Consider the following 16,046-nt stretch of genomic DNA (forward strand, 5'->3'; position numbering starts at 1 on the left):
CAATTGCCTTCGATTTCTCCCAATCGGAAAATATGGGGTCATTGTCAAATGTAAGCTATTTTTTCTGATAATGTTGTAAAATTGATGGTGTTTTATTTTTTCTGATAATGTTTTAAAAACCTTTTTTTTTTTTTATTTTTTTTTTATTTCATCAAAATGAACCCGAGATAGACCTGAATTCTTGCGTTCCGGAATTAAGTCAATCGAGCGTTAAGATTTAGATGGACGCATGTAAACATAAAAGTGTCGCGTAATGTAAATGTAAACATAAAAGTATCGTGAGTTCGTTTACTACAAACAGATTAAATTTTAAATGCGGATCGTGTATTTTTGTCGAATTACGATTAGAACATCCCTACCACTATGAGAAGAGAAACCGATAAAATTGTTTAAATAATTTGAATCTTCTAAAACACACATAAAATTAAACTAATTTATCGTCCAGCTAACTGTCCGTACAAGTCATTGATTCTGTGACACAGTAATTCAGGGAAGGTTGTTTTCCGTCGTTATCAGTTCACCCTGGGTGCCAGTTTTATTGCAGGATATGTTGTACCCTTATACTAGTTCTCTTAACAGAATGCTGAATACCTTTGGTTCTATCTCTATCATTTTATCAATGATGGAGATCCGAGGGGCCGATATGTAACTACAAGGCATTAATGTCACCATTTCATATGATTTTACACATCAAGAGCTGGCACTCGGCAATTGCACGCACACATACACTGTTACTCCTTTGCCGACAGCAGCAGCCGCGCAGCAGGTTTAACTTCTGATCGTTCTGACTAGTCGCGAGATATCAAAGGACCGTTCACTTCACTTGATCTGTATTTTTTTTTATTCAGCTCTGAGACTCTCTCATCCATTCGCTGATTTCGGATTGGCATCGGTTGATCATTTTTTCGAGGCAACTGTTTTACGTCATTTTTTCGTGGATTTCTTCGGACAACGTCTGGGTCACTTCTTTCCGCATTCGAAGATCGATTAGGTCTGTGGCAGAGGAAACTGCGAAAACATCCAAATTTTATGTCCCACAATTACTCACTATGTGCGTTTCGCCTGATTTTTGTGGCCGAGATTTCCAAGAGTCGACGAAACGCTGATGATATATCATTCAAGATTTATAACCACTTCATGGGACTCACACAAGCACTGAACGGACAAACCTCAACCGATCTGGAATGTAGAGATCGGGACTCTAGAATGGACAACGTTTGCGGCAGCCGTCGGAACTACTGACCGGATGATGTAGCACTGATGTTTGCAGACTGACAGTCCCCAGTGAGTCAAGCTAATGCGTCCACAGAATGACCCGTATGTTGTCGTGCGATTGCGCACAATTCACCCGTCGGAACTCTGCTCGTCAATGTTTTAATCGTGGTCAAATTAACATCGCTATCAATTACGTGCACGTTGCGAAGAGTTAATCATTTTTTTGCATTCACTGCAGTGCTCGTATGCACTGTACTATTGCAACAAACGTTAACAGGCTACTCAGATCAATGTACTTAATTGCTGCTAAGTTGTGCTATTTACATTTCTATAATTTTCACTACAAATGGTCATATCCTGCCGGCAACACGCATCGGTCACCCGGTGTATATCATTTTTCACTGTTATTTGACCAATTACGTGTATTGTTTTCAACACGCATGAACGCTAATTGGTGTCCTTTTTTTCACTAAACTTAACCGCAGCGAAGCGCCAGGGCGCAATATTAATTGCTCGAAAGTTTAATTGCAATTATTAGTTTTTTATTGTGCCATTAATTTGGATGCACCATTCGGATGTTGTTGCTTTGTTGCTTGACTTATGTTTTGCTGCACTATATTGTGTCACGATGCTGAACGCGGACACCTTTCATCGCGACACTTTCGACAGGACAGTTTATTTTGCAATGTTCCTGCAACGGCCACACTTTACTGTTCGGCTCTATCTCTGTTAATCTTGCTCTGTTGGCGAAAGGAGAAAATAAGGAACATTTAAGATTTCTTCCGTACCAGAATGGCTGATGGGTGGTTTGGCTACTAATGAGATGAAGTGCGATGGCTGAGTAGTGAAGTATGATAAATAGGGATGTGTTTAGCCTAAGGGCTATAAAGTGAAAAGTTGTTGAGATAGGAATTTGAAACAAACTATCTAAAGCAGCTTAATGGTAATTATTTCAATAAGCACATACAAATATATATGTATATGAATGTATTGTCACGTTTTCAATCTTAAGCAAATCTCCGGTCCTACATTCAGTGAATTGTTCATGTGAATCGATTCAAATAGAGCAGAGAAGATGACGCGGGTTGATTTTTTTTTAGGTTTCCAGTGGTCAAGATTTGCAAATTAAAATAATTTGATGGGCAATTTTGAGCACTTATCCGATGAAAAATGAATACTTATCGTAGAAAAACAGACATGCGGCGGTTCCCGCCAAGACAATTCGTACTGTGACGAAAAATGTATGCCATCAAACCGAAGACTACCGAAGAACTAAAAGGTAATATCACATCTAAAATTGCTGCTTTTACACCCAAAATGTTGAAAAACCCAATGAAAAATTCCCAAAAAAGTACCGCTTTTTGTGTGTCTAATGGAGGCAGTCATTTGATCGATATTGTATTCTGGGTGAATTGTCCATGATCGGCAGTGTATACCCTAAGTGAATCTTGTTCATTTATCAAAATCGGCCTAAAAATGGCGAAACTATTAAACATTTAAATACATTAGAAAACAAGCACAGATTAATAAATTCACTTATGAAGAAAGGCATTTCAAAGTGGATTCGGTTGTAAAAATCGCGTAAAGACTAACTACAACTTTTAAGTGGTCTAATATTAAAATAATTGTGATGGCTTCACAGTTACTAAGATGAATGAAAACAAGTTTACTTTTCGAGTTGTAACCAATGATAAGATATTAATATATGCCCGCAGTAAAATCGACCAAAAAAAATACTCGCAGCAAAACATTTCTGCTATTTATTTCTACATCCGAAGAAATTTATTACACATTTACATCAAAACATTTATAAGCGCATTTTTATATCCGTATGCTATAGCTTTACGTTCGATTCCACCCATAATTCTCTGCACAGTGTCCTCAGTCTCCTGAGTAGAAGTTTATTCCAATCTTTTAGCAAAATCTGTCTCTTCATTTGCCATTTGTCCTTGCGGTTTCCCAAGTTTTCGCTTCATATCACAATGGCCCTACATCTTTCTATACGACGAAGTCCTTTATCTTTTAGTACAATGTTGATGTGGTTTCCTGTATCTTCACCCTTAATGGCAAGATGACTAATCTCGCCAAAATAGCATAGATTAGGCAAAGCTTGTGTGCTTTTGGATGAAAGGTAGTAGACGTATTTGCAGACATTCGTTGACATAAACCTGTGGTCGTCAAATGGTGAGATAACTAAGTCCTCACAAGTTCCTATCTCATGCCTCCCCGTGTGTCTATGATGATGTCAGCCACATTCCCTCTTCTAGCTGCCGTATAATTTTCCTGCTCGGAAAACTGTTTAAAGCCTGACTTGACGTTAGGGGTTTACCATCGTGTATCACACAATCCAACTTAATGTACAACCTCAGCGATCGTATTCTGGTCGACTTACTTTACTTAGTATTACGATTTGAAATAACCATTTTCTTATGAGTCGACAGTCTGGCTCGATGCGCAGCTGTTGACGACACTTTCAGCTTGCTAGAGAGTGTTGAAGCCTCATCCAACAATTTTGCAAACCTGACGGTAGTTCGGATTTTCGCAATGTACAAGCGAAATTTCGAAATGTTGCTCCTCTAGCTTCGATGTCATTCTCACAACTGTAGTATAAATGTTAAAACCAAACAGTAGACAGGATGCTACTTGCACACATTTTTAAAATGAGGGGTGCGCAGATTTTCGTAACACAAGATAAAAAGAAATGCGTAAAGTTGAAATAGACCATTTTTGGATCACTTAAATTATAAATCCATCCCTATTTCAGAATTCTCTTCATGAAATGAAATAGTTGAACAGTCTAAACATAATTTTTACACTCTCAAACGAAAAAGCTCAAAAGTCTTGTTCCGTTTTAATTTCAATGAAATCACGAAACACCTCGCATGTGTTCGTCAGTTTCAGAGGCCACCATCTCTTCGTTTCTGACGCATCGCAAGTCACATTTTCAACTATAAATAACAAATAATAACCCAATATTTCTAAATTCGTTGAAATCGGGCACTCTTGCTTTTAGAACTTCAAGCTAATAAACTCAGCTATACGAGAACTCGAAATATTTGCTCGCAGCTGACAATCGTTTTACTAATAACTGAATCTCCTTGCGAACTTATCAGCTCAAAAAACTTTCGAGACTTCAACAGTGAAGACATGGTGCTTCGGTACAACATAAATGTCTCAATTAGAGACGAAACGTAAAACAAATTACTGGGAACATCTTCTGGAATTGTCAGTGCGTCTGCAGTATACTGTTGAACAGTTAATTTTCACCCGCAATTCAAAACAAACTGCAAGTAAAACGTGAATGTTATTTGTGAACCACTATATTTTAACTAAAACTCTTAGAAACCACAATTCTTAATTGTTCACACTGTGCGGGTTTTTCTTCATTCAAATTGTCATTTTGAATATCTATTCAGAGTTGAAACTCAATGTAAGAATTGAAGAAAGATCAGATATTTATTTTAAAGCAGTGGGAACTAACAGTTGTTTTCTAAAAGAGAAAACTAGACTCTTTAAAAAAAATCCATTTCCTATAAATTCCATCTAAGTTATCCAGACTTCTTCTACACGCAACCAACCCTAAGCTCAGCAGCAATTTAGATGGCTGCTTTAACACTCAAATATGTCACATGTACTCGAATAGCGAGCGGTAAAAAAAACGCACTCTTCGCTCAGCGTTCGCACAATCTCCAATTACAGTCAATGCCTTTGAAATGTGAACCGTAAAATTTCACCAGAGACGGTCTCGAATTCGCCCATACATTTACCGGGTTTACCTCTCCGATCCGAGCTCGGTACAGACAATTCCGAAGTGTGTACGGCACTGAAACGGATCAGCTCCGGAAAATGCCGAGATTGATCTAGTTTGACGAGTGAAATGAAACAGCAGAAGCTGCAAATGCCTCAGCCTGGCTATTGAGCTATCCCTTCACCATAGTTGCACCAATGCCAGCAGAGCGAGCATTGACGGACGCGGACCATCGAGCGTCTGTTAATATCGAATTCATTGAAACTGGCAAAAAGCGGCAGGTTTTAAAGTTGTGCAGGCATTTGTCCTGCTCGATAGAATCTCTCAGGTCACATCCGGAGCGCTGCTATTCGTTATCTGATTTAGCCCCGGATCGGGCTGAGTTCGGAATTTTCTGGTGTGCTCCCAAGAACTGAGGATTAGCTGGATATCGTAGATTGAAATCTGCATCGCCTAAATGCAGGTAGTTGTCGGTACACAAATGAATTGATTCATGAAAGGGGATTTTAGACTAAGCATGCTGCAAAATAGAAAATCCGGGCAAAGGGTGCTACAGCTTTGCCCCTAAAGACAATATTTACCAAATACAGTACAGTTTAGAAGATATTTGCTCAAACGAAATCTGTTTCAAAATAAGTTATAAACATGGCGCGAATTCTTAGTATAAGCGCTGAATTTGCATAAGAGGCGCCAGTCTGGGTACAATCCGAAATCATATGCGCTCATGTAGGTCCCAACCAAAGTTTAGGCTTGAACTAAGCATTTGTAAGCAATCTTATGCAAACAGTCACACATTTAGAAGCTGTCTGCTTGGTACTAAAACTCATATATTAATTCAAACATCTACTATACGAAGATCACACCTCGGTCTGGCGCAAAGAGTCCGTGGGAGAAAACTAGGTGGCGAACAGCAAAGCATCAATGACTCCTACGCACCCTCAGCGGGTTGTCGCTGTTTTTTTTTTGTTCAAGTCGTGTCAAAACCAGGAACGATCGCGAGTTAATTTATCGCAACCAATTTGGACACTGTCAAGGCAGATAAATTCACAGCCGTTCAGTGGACAGTATTGTGAATGTTTTTACACTGATAAGTCAAATTCAACTGAGAAACATGTATCGTGTGGTTCGCAGGATGAGCAAAACGGGGCGTACAAAAACTTCGACGGCTTATCAGACACACTAATTGTATGAGTAGTAACACACTGCCGTTTTACGCCCAACTGACCTATGTTTCAAAACTGGTTATTGAGAAACAAGCCGTCGAAGCTAATGACTATATTTGAAATTTGGTTGAACGAATATATGTAAGACGGTGCTAATTTGCACACTCTTATGGTAAATTTCAAGAAAAATCAATCTAATAATTTGTTCATAACTGTATAAATTTTTGGTATGAAAAATATTCAGATGGATGTTTATGCTTGGAGATGAGACACAAGCTAACAATCTTCATTTGTCATAGCTGATATTTTATATTTGATTTATTCACGGTGCATTTGAATTGTCGTTAACTGAATGATGTTATTCTAAAATAAATATTAGCGCCCGAGATAAACGTAGTCCTACATTGTATAAAATTCTAATGAGAAATATTTACTATATTCAATAAACATCATGCAAGGTTTACTTCAGAACGTACTGTTAGATTTTATCCTAAGCTGAGAAGTGTGTCGGTTGACTCCCACTAAACAGCCCTGCTAATATCTAGCGACGACAATCCTGCACCCCATACAACAAGTGAATTAATTCTACTTCTACCGGCATGTCGGACACGTTCAATGTCATGTTTCGATCTGGCAGGGAAGCGATCAAACAGAGTCCGATACCAGTTTATTTGATCGCGCTATTCAAGACCACTTCTCGAAAATTTTATTATCCATAACAGGATAGCCCGTATTGACGAGACAACCTACCACCGTTCGCCGTGAACCAGTTTCAATCTCTGTCCCGCGTACATCAGGGTGTCTGTCCGGCTATCACAAAAGATGACAGCAGACGGCGGGCTGCAACCATGCGTGTCCTCGGGAAGATCTTTTTATTTTTATTTTTGGTTGATCGTCCCTGTGCATCGAACAGGTTCTTCCAGTGTCATCTTCTTGTTGATCATCATCTCGTCACTGGTCTTCAAGACAAATTGCATACCGTTTGATGAGCATTATCATCAGATAATTGATTTTCAGTCGATTAGCATCAACCGTGGATTCGACAAATTCCAACCTGAGGACAGTGCGATTGAGTCCCACAACGTACGGATCGATCCGAAACGTCCACCCGAACAAATGGTAAACCATGGCGCGGTGAGGGAAAACGATTATTCATATTCTTGAATTTATTGAAAACTTGTGAGCATCTACATATAGCTTGGATGATGAGTGTTGGTGTCTCCCCCTTCAACAGACAATAACTCAATGCCAAACCATACAGCATGTACCGTCGGGCGGGCTGAATCGGGCGGGTGTCATCAACTTGATGTTATTAATAGAATAGCTGGCTAACTTCAACATTTGGCGAATATTCAGATATTCCTGACACGAATAGGTGTTACCCAAAAAGCTGTGTAACGGTTAATACTATTTTCAAAAATGACATGAATGAATTAAAAAAAAAACAAAGTATTAGAACTCTCAATACAGTGAAGCTATTTCGATAACAGATTGACGTTTTATGAAATCTAAGAAGAGCATTTTCATGTGAAACGAACCAAGTACTATTATCTTCTTGTGTTTTAATTTCGATTCCACAAAAAACTTGGAAAGATCTATTCATGTTGTACAATTAGTTTTTCAAATCAGGTATAAAACTTTGCTTCCGCCGTTTTTTTCCAAAATTAAAAGCTTTATTGCGAAAAAGTGCTTGCAGATGTATTATTCAAAGTATTGTCCGTCGCTAGTGACAACTTTCTCCCATCTTTCCGGCAATTTTCGGATCCCGGCTCGAAAAAAGGAGTCCTCTTTTGACGCTATCCATGAAGCAATCCATTTTTCCAACTCTTCGAAGGATTGAAAATGTTGATCTGCCAGGCCGTGTGCCATCGAACGGAATAGGTGGAAGTCAGAAGGGGCGACATCTGGGGAATACGGCGGGTTGGACAAGACTTCCCTTTTCAGCGTATCCAGGTACTTTTTGACAACTTTTGCAACGTGAGGCCGATCATTGTCGTGTTGGAGGATGACTTTGTCATGTCGCTCTTGATATTGTGGCCGCTTTTCTTTTAGCGCGCGAATAAGGCGATTCCCTGTGATGGTTTCACCCGGTTTTAAGAGCTCGTAGTAAATCACACCGAGCTGATCCCACCAAATACAAATCATAACCTTGGCGCCTTGAATATTCGGTTTTGCCTTTGATGAAGTAGCATGCCCGGGCTTTCCCCATGATTTTCTGCGTTTAGGATTATTGTATCGAACCCACTTTTCATTACCGGTTACGATTCGATGTGAAAACCCCTTAGGATTTTGTCTTTGAAGCAGTTGCTCACATACAAATAGACGACGCTCGATGTTCCTCGGTTTCAACTCGTACGGCACCCAGTTTCCTTCTTTCTGAATCATGCCCAGGGCCTTGATACGTTTTGAAATGGCTTGCTGACTCACTCCCAACGATTCGGCAAGCTCTTCTTGGGTTTGGCACGAATCTTCATCAAGAAATGCTTCTAGTTGTTCATCTTTGAAGGTTTCTTCTCTTCCACCACCATGTTTTCTTCGACATTGAAATCACCATTTTTAAACCGTTGAAACCACTCCCGACACGTTCTTTTACTCAAAGCAGCATCACCGTATGTTTTTGAGAGCATTCGATGCGCTGCAGCTGCATTTTTTTCGAATTGTAACAGAACAGTAAAACTTCCCGCAAAAGGCGAGAATTGGGCACATAAACAGACATTTTCGAGCGTGAATTTTTGATGACAATTCGTTAGGCACTGTACACACTCACTATAAAGGCATTATCATCTATGTGTTTTGACCAGCCTCAGCCGGTACAGCCTATCGGAAAACGGCGGAAGCAAAGATGTACACCTGATACTTCAATCAAATACTTTCAAAAACCGATCAATAAAAAGAATTGGTTTACTTTCTCAGTCGTTTTAATGCTTCGGTCGATAAAAACATAGGGCGCAGTCACAGTCTCGGCATTAAATTAGTAGAGAAGGTAGTGTACTAAACAACTCGACAGTTCCGACACAAGTAACACTAATGAACAAAAGGTATGGATGCAGTCTAAGCAACAAAACTTAATCATCGTTTATCTCAAGTGTTGCCAAGTTTGATCTACACCAAATGAAATGATAGTTTTATTATAAAAGGTGATTTTTTAAGAGGTGTTGGATTTAATTAATCAATAAGAGAAAATTGATGAATTCTTTATCGATAGAACGATCAATATAATCTAATGTTTCAAGATGATTTTATGAAAATGTTGGCCTCGTCTCCGCTTCAGATGGCCCATGCGCAAAGGTCCAATTCTGGCACACTCTCTCCAACAGATCGGTCGGAATTTCACGAATAATGCCACCGGCCCATAATCCACACCAAACAGTTACTTTTTTGGGATGCACTGGTGCTCTTGCAATCAGAGTTGCAATTTGTCATTTACGTCGAATGACCTTGCAGACTGACTAAAATCATCGTCAGCTGTAATCTGTACTGTTAAAGTGACTGTCAAATGAGAAACTCGATAGTTCTATGACCAAGTAGAAGTATACTCAGTCAAAGACAGGCGACTCTTTTCGATTTCTCTCTCATTCTTCTATTCCCTGTTGAAGTTTAAAAAACCAAGGGAGTACTAACGTAAACATAAAATGATAAAGTTCATTATTCTTTGCAAAAAGTCATCGGACTTGAAGTTGAATATATTTCGATATGTATGCTGTTCGATTACTATTTAGTCTCATCGTAATCAAGCAGTGACAGGGGAAATGAAGATGATATCAATTGCGTCGGCAATCAATGAGCGTCTTAACGAGTAAAATATCGAGAGAATGCTAGGTTTGACATAACGGTTCTCAGACACTCAATACATGGTGATTTGTAGAGCCTGGTTGTCAGCTGTCCAGCGACATAAGCTATCCAATCTTTATCGTACATTGTTGCTAGTTGATAGTGACAAATACCTGCTCTGCTTGCAATACTTCTGGCTGGTCTTAACTCTAGCTGCGCAATATTGCTTGTTGACGTTAAATTGTTAAATGAGCTTAATCGTTGAATGCAATTTTTCTATAAAAAAGTGGATCTTCCTCCAACTTTGCAGCACCCGTTTACGATTGAATTATGAACCATGATTAAATCATAGACCAAACTGAACAAGTTTGACCATGACACAAGACACGAATCACGCGAGATCTGTTTAAACAGTGTTGCCAAAAAGATACCAGCAAAAAATCATTCTTTATATGCCTCTACAAAAAAAATGTCATAATGGTAATCAAGATTCATAATTCCTTTCAAGTTCATAAATTCTATGTGATGGTTGTAACGACTGGAAGATGAGTTTATATAAGTATTGACAGCTTTCTCAGTACCGAATCACTAAGCAAACGATTTAATCGGCACAACTTTACAGTTTCCCTTGAAAAATTATATTCCCAATAAATATAAGTAGTAGCGATTGAGTTAGAGTTCAAAAGCATTTTAAAATATTGAACTTTGTGAATATTTTACATATAGTGATCATTGATTAAATTTAATTAATGATATGAGTGAATGCTAGTTTCTAACATTTTACTTTTTTTAGGAAAATATAATGACAAGCCAGCTTTGTGAAGCTCTTAGGATCTTATCAAATACAGCAGGAACAATATCTTTAAAATTCACATTTGACATTCAAACATGCGCTCAAAAATACTTGATTTGTAATTGTACTATTATTTTATGCAACAACAACAATTGTACTCTTACAATGTAAGTTCATTTTAGGTGCTCGGATTCACATTTTGCCATTTCACCTTCATTCTTCATGCTAATTCTAATACACTATCTCAATAGACAAGAGCTGCTCCAACACTGTTTTGCATGTTTCTGTGTTAAATAAAACTGCGCTTGATTGAACAAATTATTAGAAACCAACAATTCTATGAAAGTTTAATTAGCGCTAGAAGATAAGGTTCAACATCTAATAATTGCAGAGTAAAAACATTAGAAAATTAGTTTGTAACATAATGATTATTCTTAATAATTACAAGGAACTTTACGGTTTTTTCAAAAATTACATTTTAAGGGATACTATTTTGAAATTTTAGTATCTTGTTTTCTAGAAGTATTTAAACCCGAGAATTCGAGTTATGTTTATTTGTCATCTAAGTTTGATTTCACATTTATTTGCACTAACTAAAAATTCAGGAACCTTTACAATCCTTTTTGTACATATCACGAAATTGAAGAAATTACTCTAATTTTAAGTAGTAAAAAAATGCCCTCGGCATCTTATAGCTTAACGCAGTGTGCCTTAATATATATTATTGAATAAAAAAAATCCTTTCTGACAGTAGAGAGATTCTTATGTCATCCCCGTTGCTAAGTGCGAAACCCACACATTTTCGTTAAAAGTGTTTGTTTGATGAAACTACCCTGGGTCAGTTTTAGTTTTAGACATCAAAATTATTCTCGGGAAAAAAGTCATCCGATCTTTTCTCTCGTTTGGAATCCAAAAACCTTGCCAGGTCTACAGATAGTAACAATCCTGGTTATCAAACCTTTTTGAAGTCTATCGTTTGTCATTACTCAAAAAAGTAAATCGAGGCCTTGGGTTCGGTTCCCGAGCCCACACATGGAGTTGGCGAATGACCACAAGAGAAAATCATCTATAATTGAATAAAATGTATGAAATATCGGAAATAAAATTGTTAGGAAGGTATCCCAATAAGTAATGTTTTATTTTCGTCTCCTATAGCGAGCAACATCCACAATCATACAGTCGGAAACACTTATTTTGTTCTGTTTCTCTATTATTCGACATTACCGGTTTATTTCACTACTTCGAAAAGCTGATGCTATTGCTATGATCATATATACGCATGATTTGGAATACTAACAGCGTACAATATTTACCGAAATGAAAAATGAATAAAATTCTGGATCATTTGACTTTTTGAACCATCAAATTTGTTGAAATGTAAACTACAACTTGGATGTTTTATCATTTTAATTTGGATATCATTAATTAGTATAAAAATTCATTATGTATAATAGCCATATTGTGGTCATGTTAAATTTGTTCAACGATCGAAAAGTATGTTATGATTTACGGTTTTTCCAGTCTAAACTACTCGACTTACGAACCCGGTGAAAGATCGTAACCTTATCAAAGCCGGATATAAATAAACCAATAATAACAATAATACTCGTCTTATGATGTATTTGTCAAACTGTCCGGTGTTTCAGTTTTTAATGTTTTTTTTTCTAAGAAAAATTTTGTCGTCTTCGTCGGTATAAATATAAGACACCACAAACCATACATTCTAACTTTTTTCTCTACTTTCACTCGTCATTACCTCACCATGGTTTTAATTTCAGATTTTGAAAGTATACAAAGTTATCCAAAAGTATAACCAAACTTCTGCAGACTCAAAACAAACAATCTGATATATGATGATCCTGAAAAATCCAGTTTCAATTAAAAGCACTCTAGCTCACTATCCTCCAGAAGTTCTTATATAAATTTGTGATAAAAATGCATTACGCTTTTGAAATCATTCATTTTGTTCGTTCGTTTGCTTCTGATCTGAACACTGTGAGTTGACACAATACCAAACATTTGCAGAAAAAAAAGAACAGATTTTAAATCTTCATCAAACTCAAATTTTATTTTTGACAGTTTTAAATTATTTGACAGTTTTTTAATTTTAAATCATTTAAGAACAGATATTCCGTACAGCGTTGCGAGCAACCTAATAGATATCCCGTTGGGGTTTCAAACTTGTTTAAGGATGTAAAATCCCAAGCTGATTTCCTCAAATAGTTTTATATCTTCTGATGAAAAACTGTCAAATCATTTTTCAGTAAAATGAGGAAATATTGATCTGCAGGACTTTAAAAATTTGTAAACATTTAAATTATAAACAACAAGTTCAATAGTTGCCCCAATCAGTTATACTTATTACCTTTGCTATAAGCCTCGAAGCCAGTTCAGAGTTCAGTTAAGAAAAACAATTTTTCGGCAAAGTCAAACGTTAGGAACGATAAAAATATATTAATTACTATAAATAATAATGGCATTCAAATTGAAGATTATCTCTATTCTCTATATGCCTAGAATTTAGATTTCCAGTATATTTTGTAGTAATTATCTTTACAAAAATTAACAAACTTGTTTCCCTTGGCGAATAACCATATGGTTAAAGTCGAGGTTATATTAACTTACAATCAATCAATAAACAAACTAACGGTGAAGTTTACTACAGAAATTTGTTCTTCTTTCTTAGATATCTTAGCAAAAGATTGTCTTAAGAGAAGATTTCTAAGAGAAAGATTGTATTTAACAGCACTTGAACGATTAGCTATTCGGGGCTATGTCGAACGAAAAATGTCCGCAAATGACCGGCACAACGCAACATCTTAAAATTTCAGGAAGTTATTGGTATACTATTTAGATTTAAAAAAAAAATGAACATAAAATACCAGTTGCGGAATTGTGGAACATGAGAATAGCAAATTTTGCTTGGAAATATGAATTCTACATAGGAAAAATAAAAAATATCAGTCCGAATAAATACATTTGGGGGACGGGTATAGCGTGATGGGTAAGTCGATGCCTTTCACGCAGCCTGCCTGGGTTCGATTCCCAACCCCGCACATAGGGTCAGAAAGTTTTTCTGACCCGAAGAGGCGAATGACATTAATGTTAAAGCCTCTATAATTGAAACAAAAAAAAATAAAAATAAAAAAAAAATACATTTGAAAGTGATAGATTGAATCTGTTCGAAAGGCAACAGTAGCTTGTTAGTTATTCCCATACCTGACAGATCTCATGAAACAACAATGATGGAAAGCATGAATATGTTCTAACAGACACAGTTACAAATTACATACCGTCGTCCGCTTGCAGTCGTCCCAGTTATCCACCCTCAATTTCAACATTAATACAATCCATTAACAACTGCTCAGCACTGGCAAAAAAAATTCCGTGCCTCCGTCGGCTTCACAAGTTTCATTCGACATTGAATCACGGCGACAGTCAACCAACGGAATGCACCTGTCAAACTGTCCGGATGTAACCGATTTCGCGACTTAGTCCGAACCAACTACAAACTGCATCAATTACCACTAATAACAACAGCCTTTTTCCACCGTTTACCCACAATTGACTTGTTTATGTTTTATCACTAGTTCGGAAAAGGGGTATTTTTCCCAGAAATCCGGCTTTTTCTCACCTTCTCCACTATAGCAAGTGAACGTTTTCCATCATCGGCTTTTCGCTGTTATGTCAGGTTCCTCCGTTTTTTCTAATTGACTAAAACACTAAGTACTCGCGAACCAGGAATTATTACCGTTGGTATTGCGCAACGTTTTCCGACTGTGAGCTTATGTCGAACCACTGACTTTTCACCTTAATCCGCGAGCTTTATCACACTTTACACCACTTGGTTATTTATTTCGTTTCTGCGCGTAATCTCTTCCTGCTTCCTTTTTCCCCGTCACCTCAGTGTTTTCCACCAACTTGTTCGAATTGAAGAAATTCTTTCCTACTTTACCACTACCGCTTTTCGCTTTTGGCATTCAATGTTCGATCTTTCAAGAAAATCGCTCACAAAAAAATCCTTGTAATTTGAATCTTATTCTTACTTGTGCTGTATTGAAATCGTCCCCTTTGTATGCTAGCAAAGTTTTGGGTCCTCCAGGTCCTTTTTCTCGATACCACTTCACTTCACGCGTCCCGAAGACCCATTCAATGAAAGTTTATCGCAAAAAAAGTAGAAAAATTCTTTTTATGCTCTAAATACCAACCCTCGGCGCAGCCTTCGCAAGCTGCTCTTTTTGTTTCTTACTGTCACTATAGTCCTTTTTGCGCACACTGAACCTCTGCTGTTCGTCGAGCCTTCCGGTCTGATGATCGCGACGAAACGAAACAAATGTCTGAATACCGCGCGCAAAACATAAAGACGTTCCTCTCCTGTGGAGAGTGATACAGCAACTAAAATGTTGTTGAAAGATTTTTTGCTCCCTACCGTGTCCGACGGGTTTGTGGTTGTTGTCTGCTAGCCCGTTCGTAGTAAGTTTTCTGCGTTGGTAGTGGAGACCCTCACGGAGGCACAAACAGAGCATAGATTCCTCCTTCCCAATTATTACGGCATGCAGTTGGCTGAACCGTTGCTCATTCTATGCTGTCCTGTGCGGCCTCCGACCGTGTTGTGTTTGTGTATCTTTCTGAGCACTCACACAGCAGAAATAACTTGGCTGGCTGGCTGACTGGCTGGCTGCCATATAGCGCACGGGGTGTTCAAGAGTTTTGCGCAAAGTTTGGGAGTACGGAAGGGAGGATATCCGCCACCACTCCCTGGTAAACCCACTTCTCAGCAGTGAAAATACAGAGCGACACGGTGGAGTTGTTCTTTTCATTGTTCGATAGGTACAAAACTACAACTCGAAATATGGGGTGGTAGTGGATGGTAATATTATTGCACTTTTTTCTTTGCTATTTTCTTTCGTCTTTTGTTCCGGTAAAGCAAAATGAGAGCATTTTTAAAGAGCAGTTGCGATCAAGTTAATGCTTTCCATTTTCGATGCACTTTTTTGTGACTAATTTTCTTTGTCGATGGTTGAATTTACTGATGCTACGTCGTTGTTAGATTAACTACAATGACCGAACAGTAGATCAGTCTCAAAAGTTATCCTTTTCATTACACTAGTATGAACAAATATACAAAAGCAATACTATCGATCAATCAAAGAAATAGTTAACAAATCATCATACTTTACATACTCCAATTTGGATTAAACTTGGCACACCTTTTCAGCATGGCAAACCATTTATTTTGAACGATTGAAGAGACCAATTCGACTCAAGAAAGAGAATAATCTTGGAAAATGTGATTTGTACTAAAGGAAGTAAGGAAGTAGATTAAGCATACACTAAGCACTCCGTAAAATAGATA

General features: G+C 37.7%; 1 protein-coding gene across 1 annotated transcript in view; it reads right to left on the reverse strand.

Annotated features, from left to right (window-relative positions):
* The window catches only part of LOC131429581 (developmental protein eyes absent), a 71,198-nt gene extending 55,575 nt beyond the window's left edge, over positions 1-15,623 (reverse strand). The window contains exons 1-2 of the mRNA XM_058593798.1: positions 13,984-15,623; positions 592-1,955 (exon numbers count right to left, since the gene is read on the reverse strand). Coding sequence (XP_058449781.1) covers positions 592-672 — 81 coding nt within the window. The 5' untranslated portion in view covers positions 673-1,955; positions 13,984-15,623. The remainder of the gene's footprint in view (positions 1-591; positions 1,956-13,983) is intronic.
* Between the last annotated feature and the right edge of the window lie 423 nt (positions 15,624-16,046).

This window comes from Malaya genurostris, chromosome 2, assembly GCF_030247185.1.
Source record: "Malaya genurostris strain Urasoe2022 chromosome 2, Malgen_1.1, whole genome shotgun sequence".
NCBI lineage: Eukaryota > Metazoa > Arthropoda > Insecta > Diptera > Culicidae > Malaya > Malaya genurostris.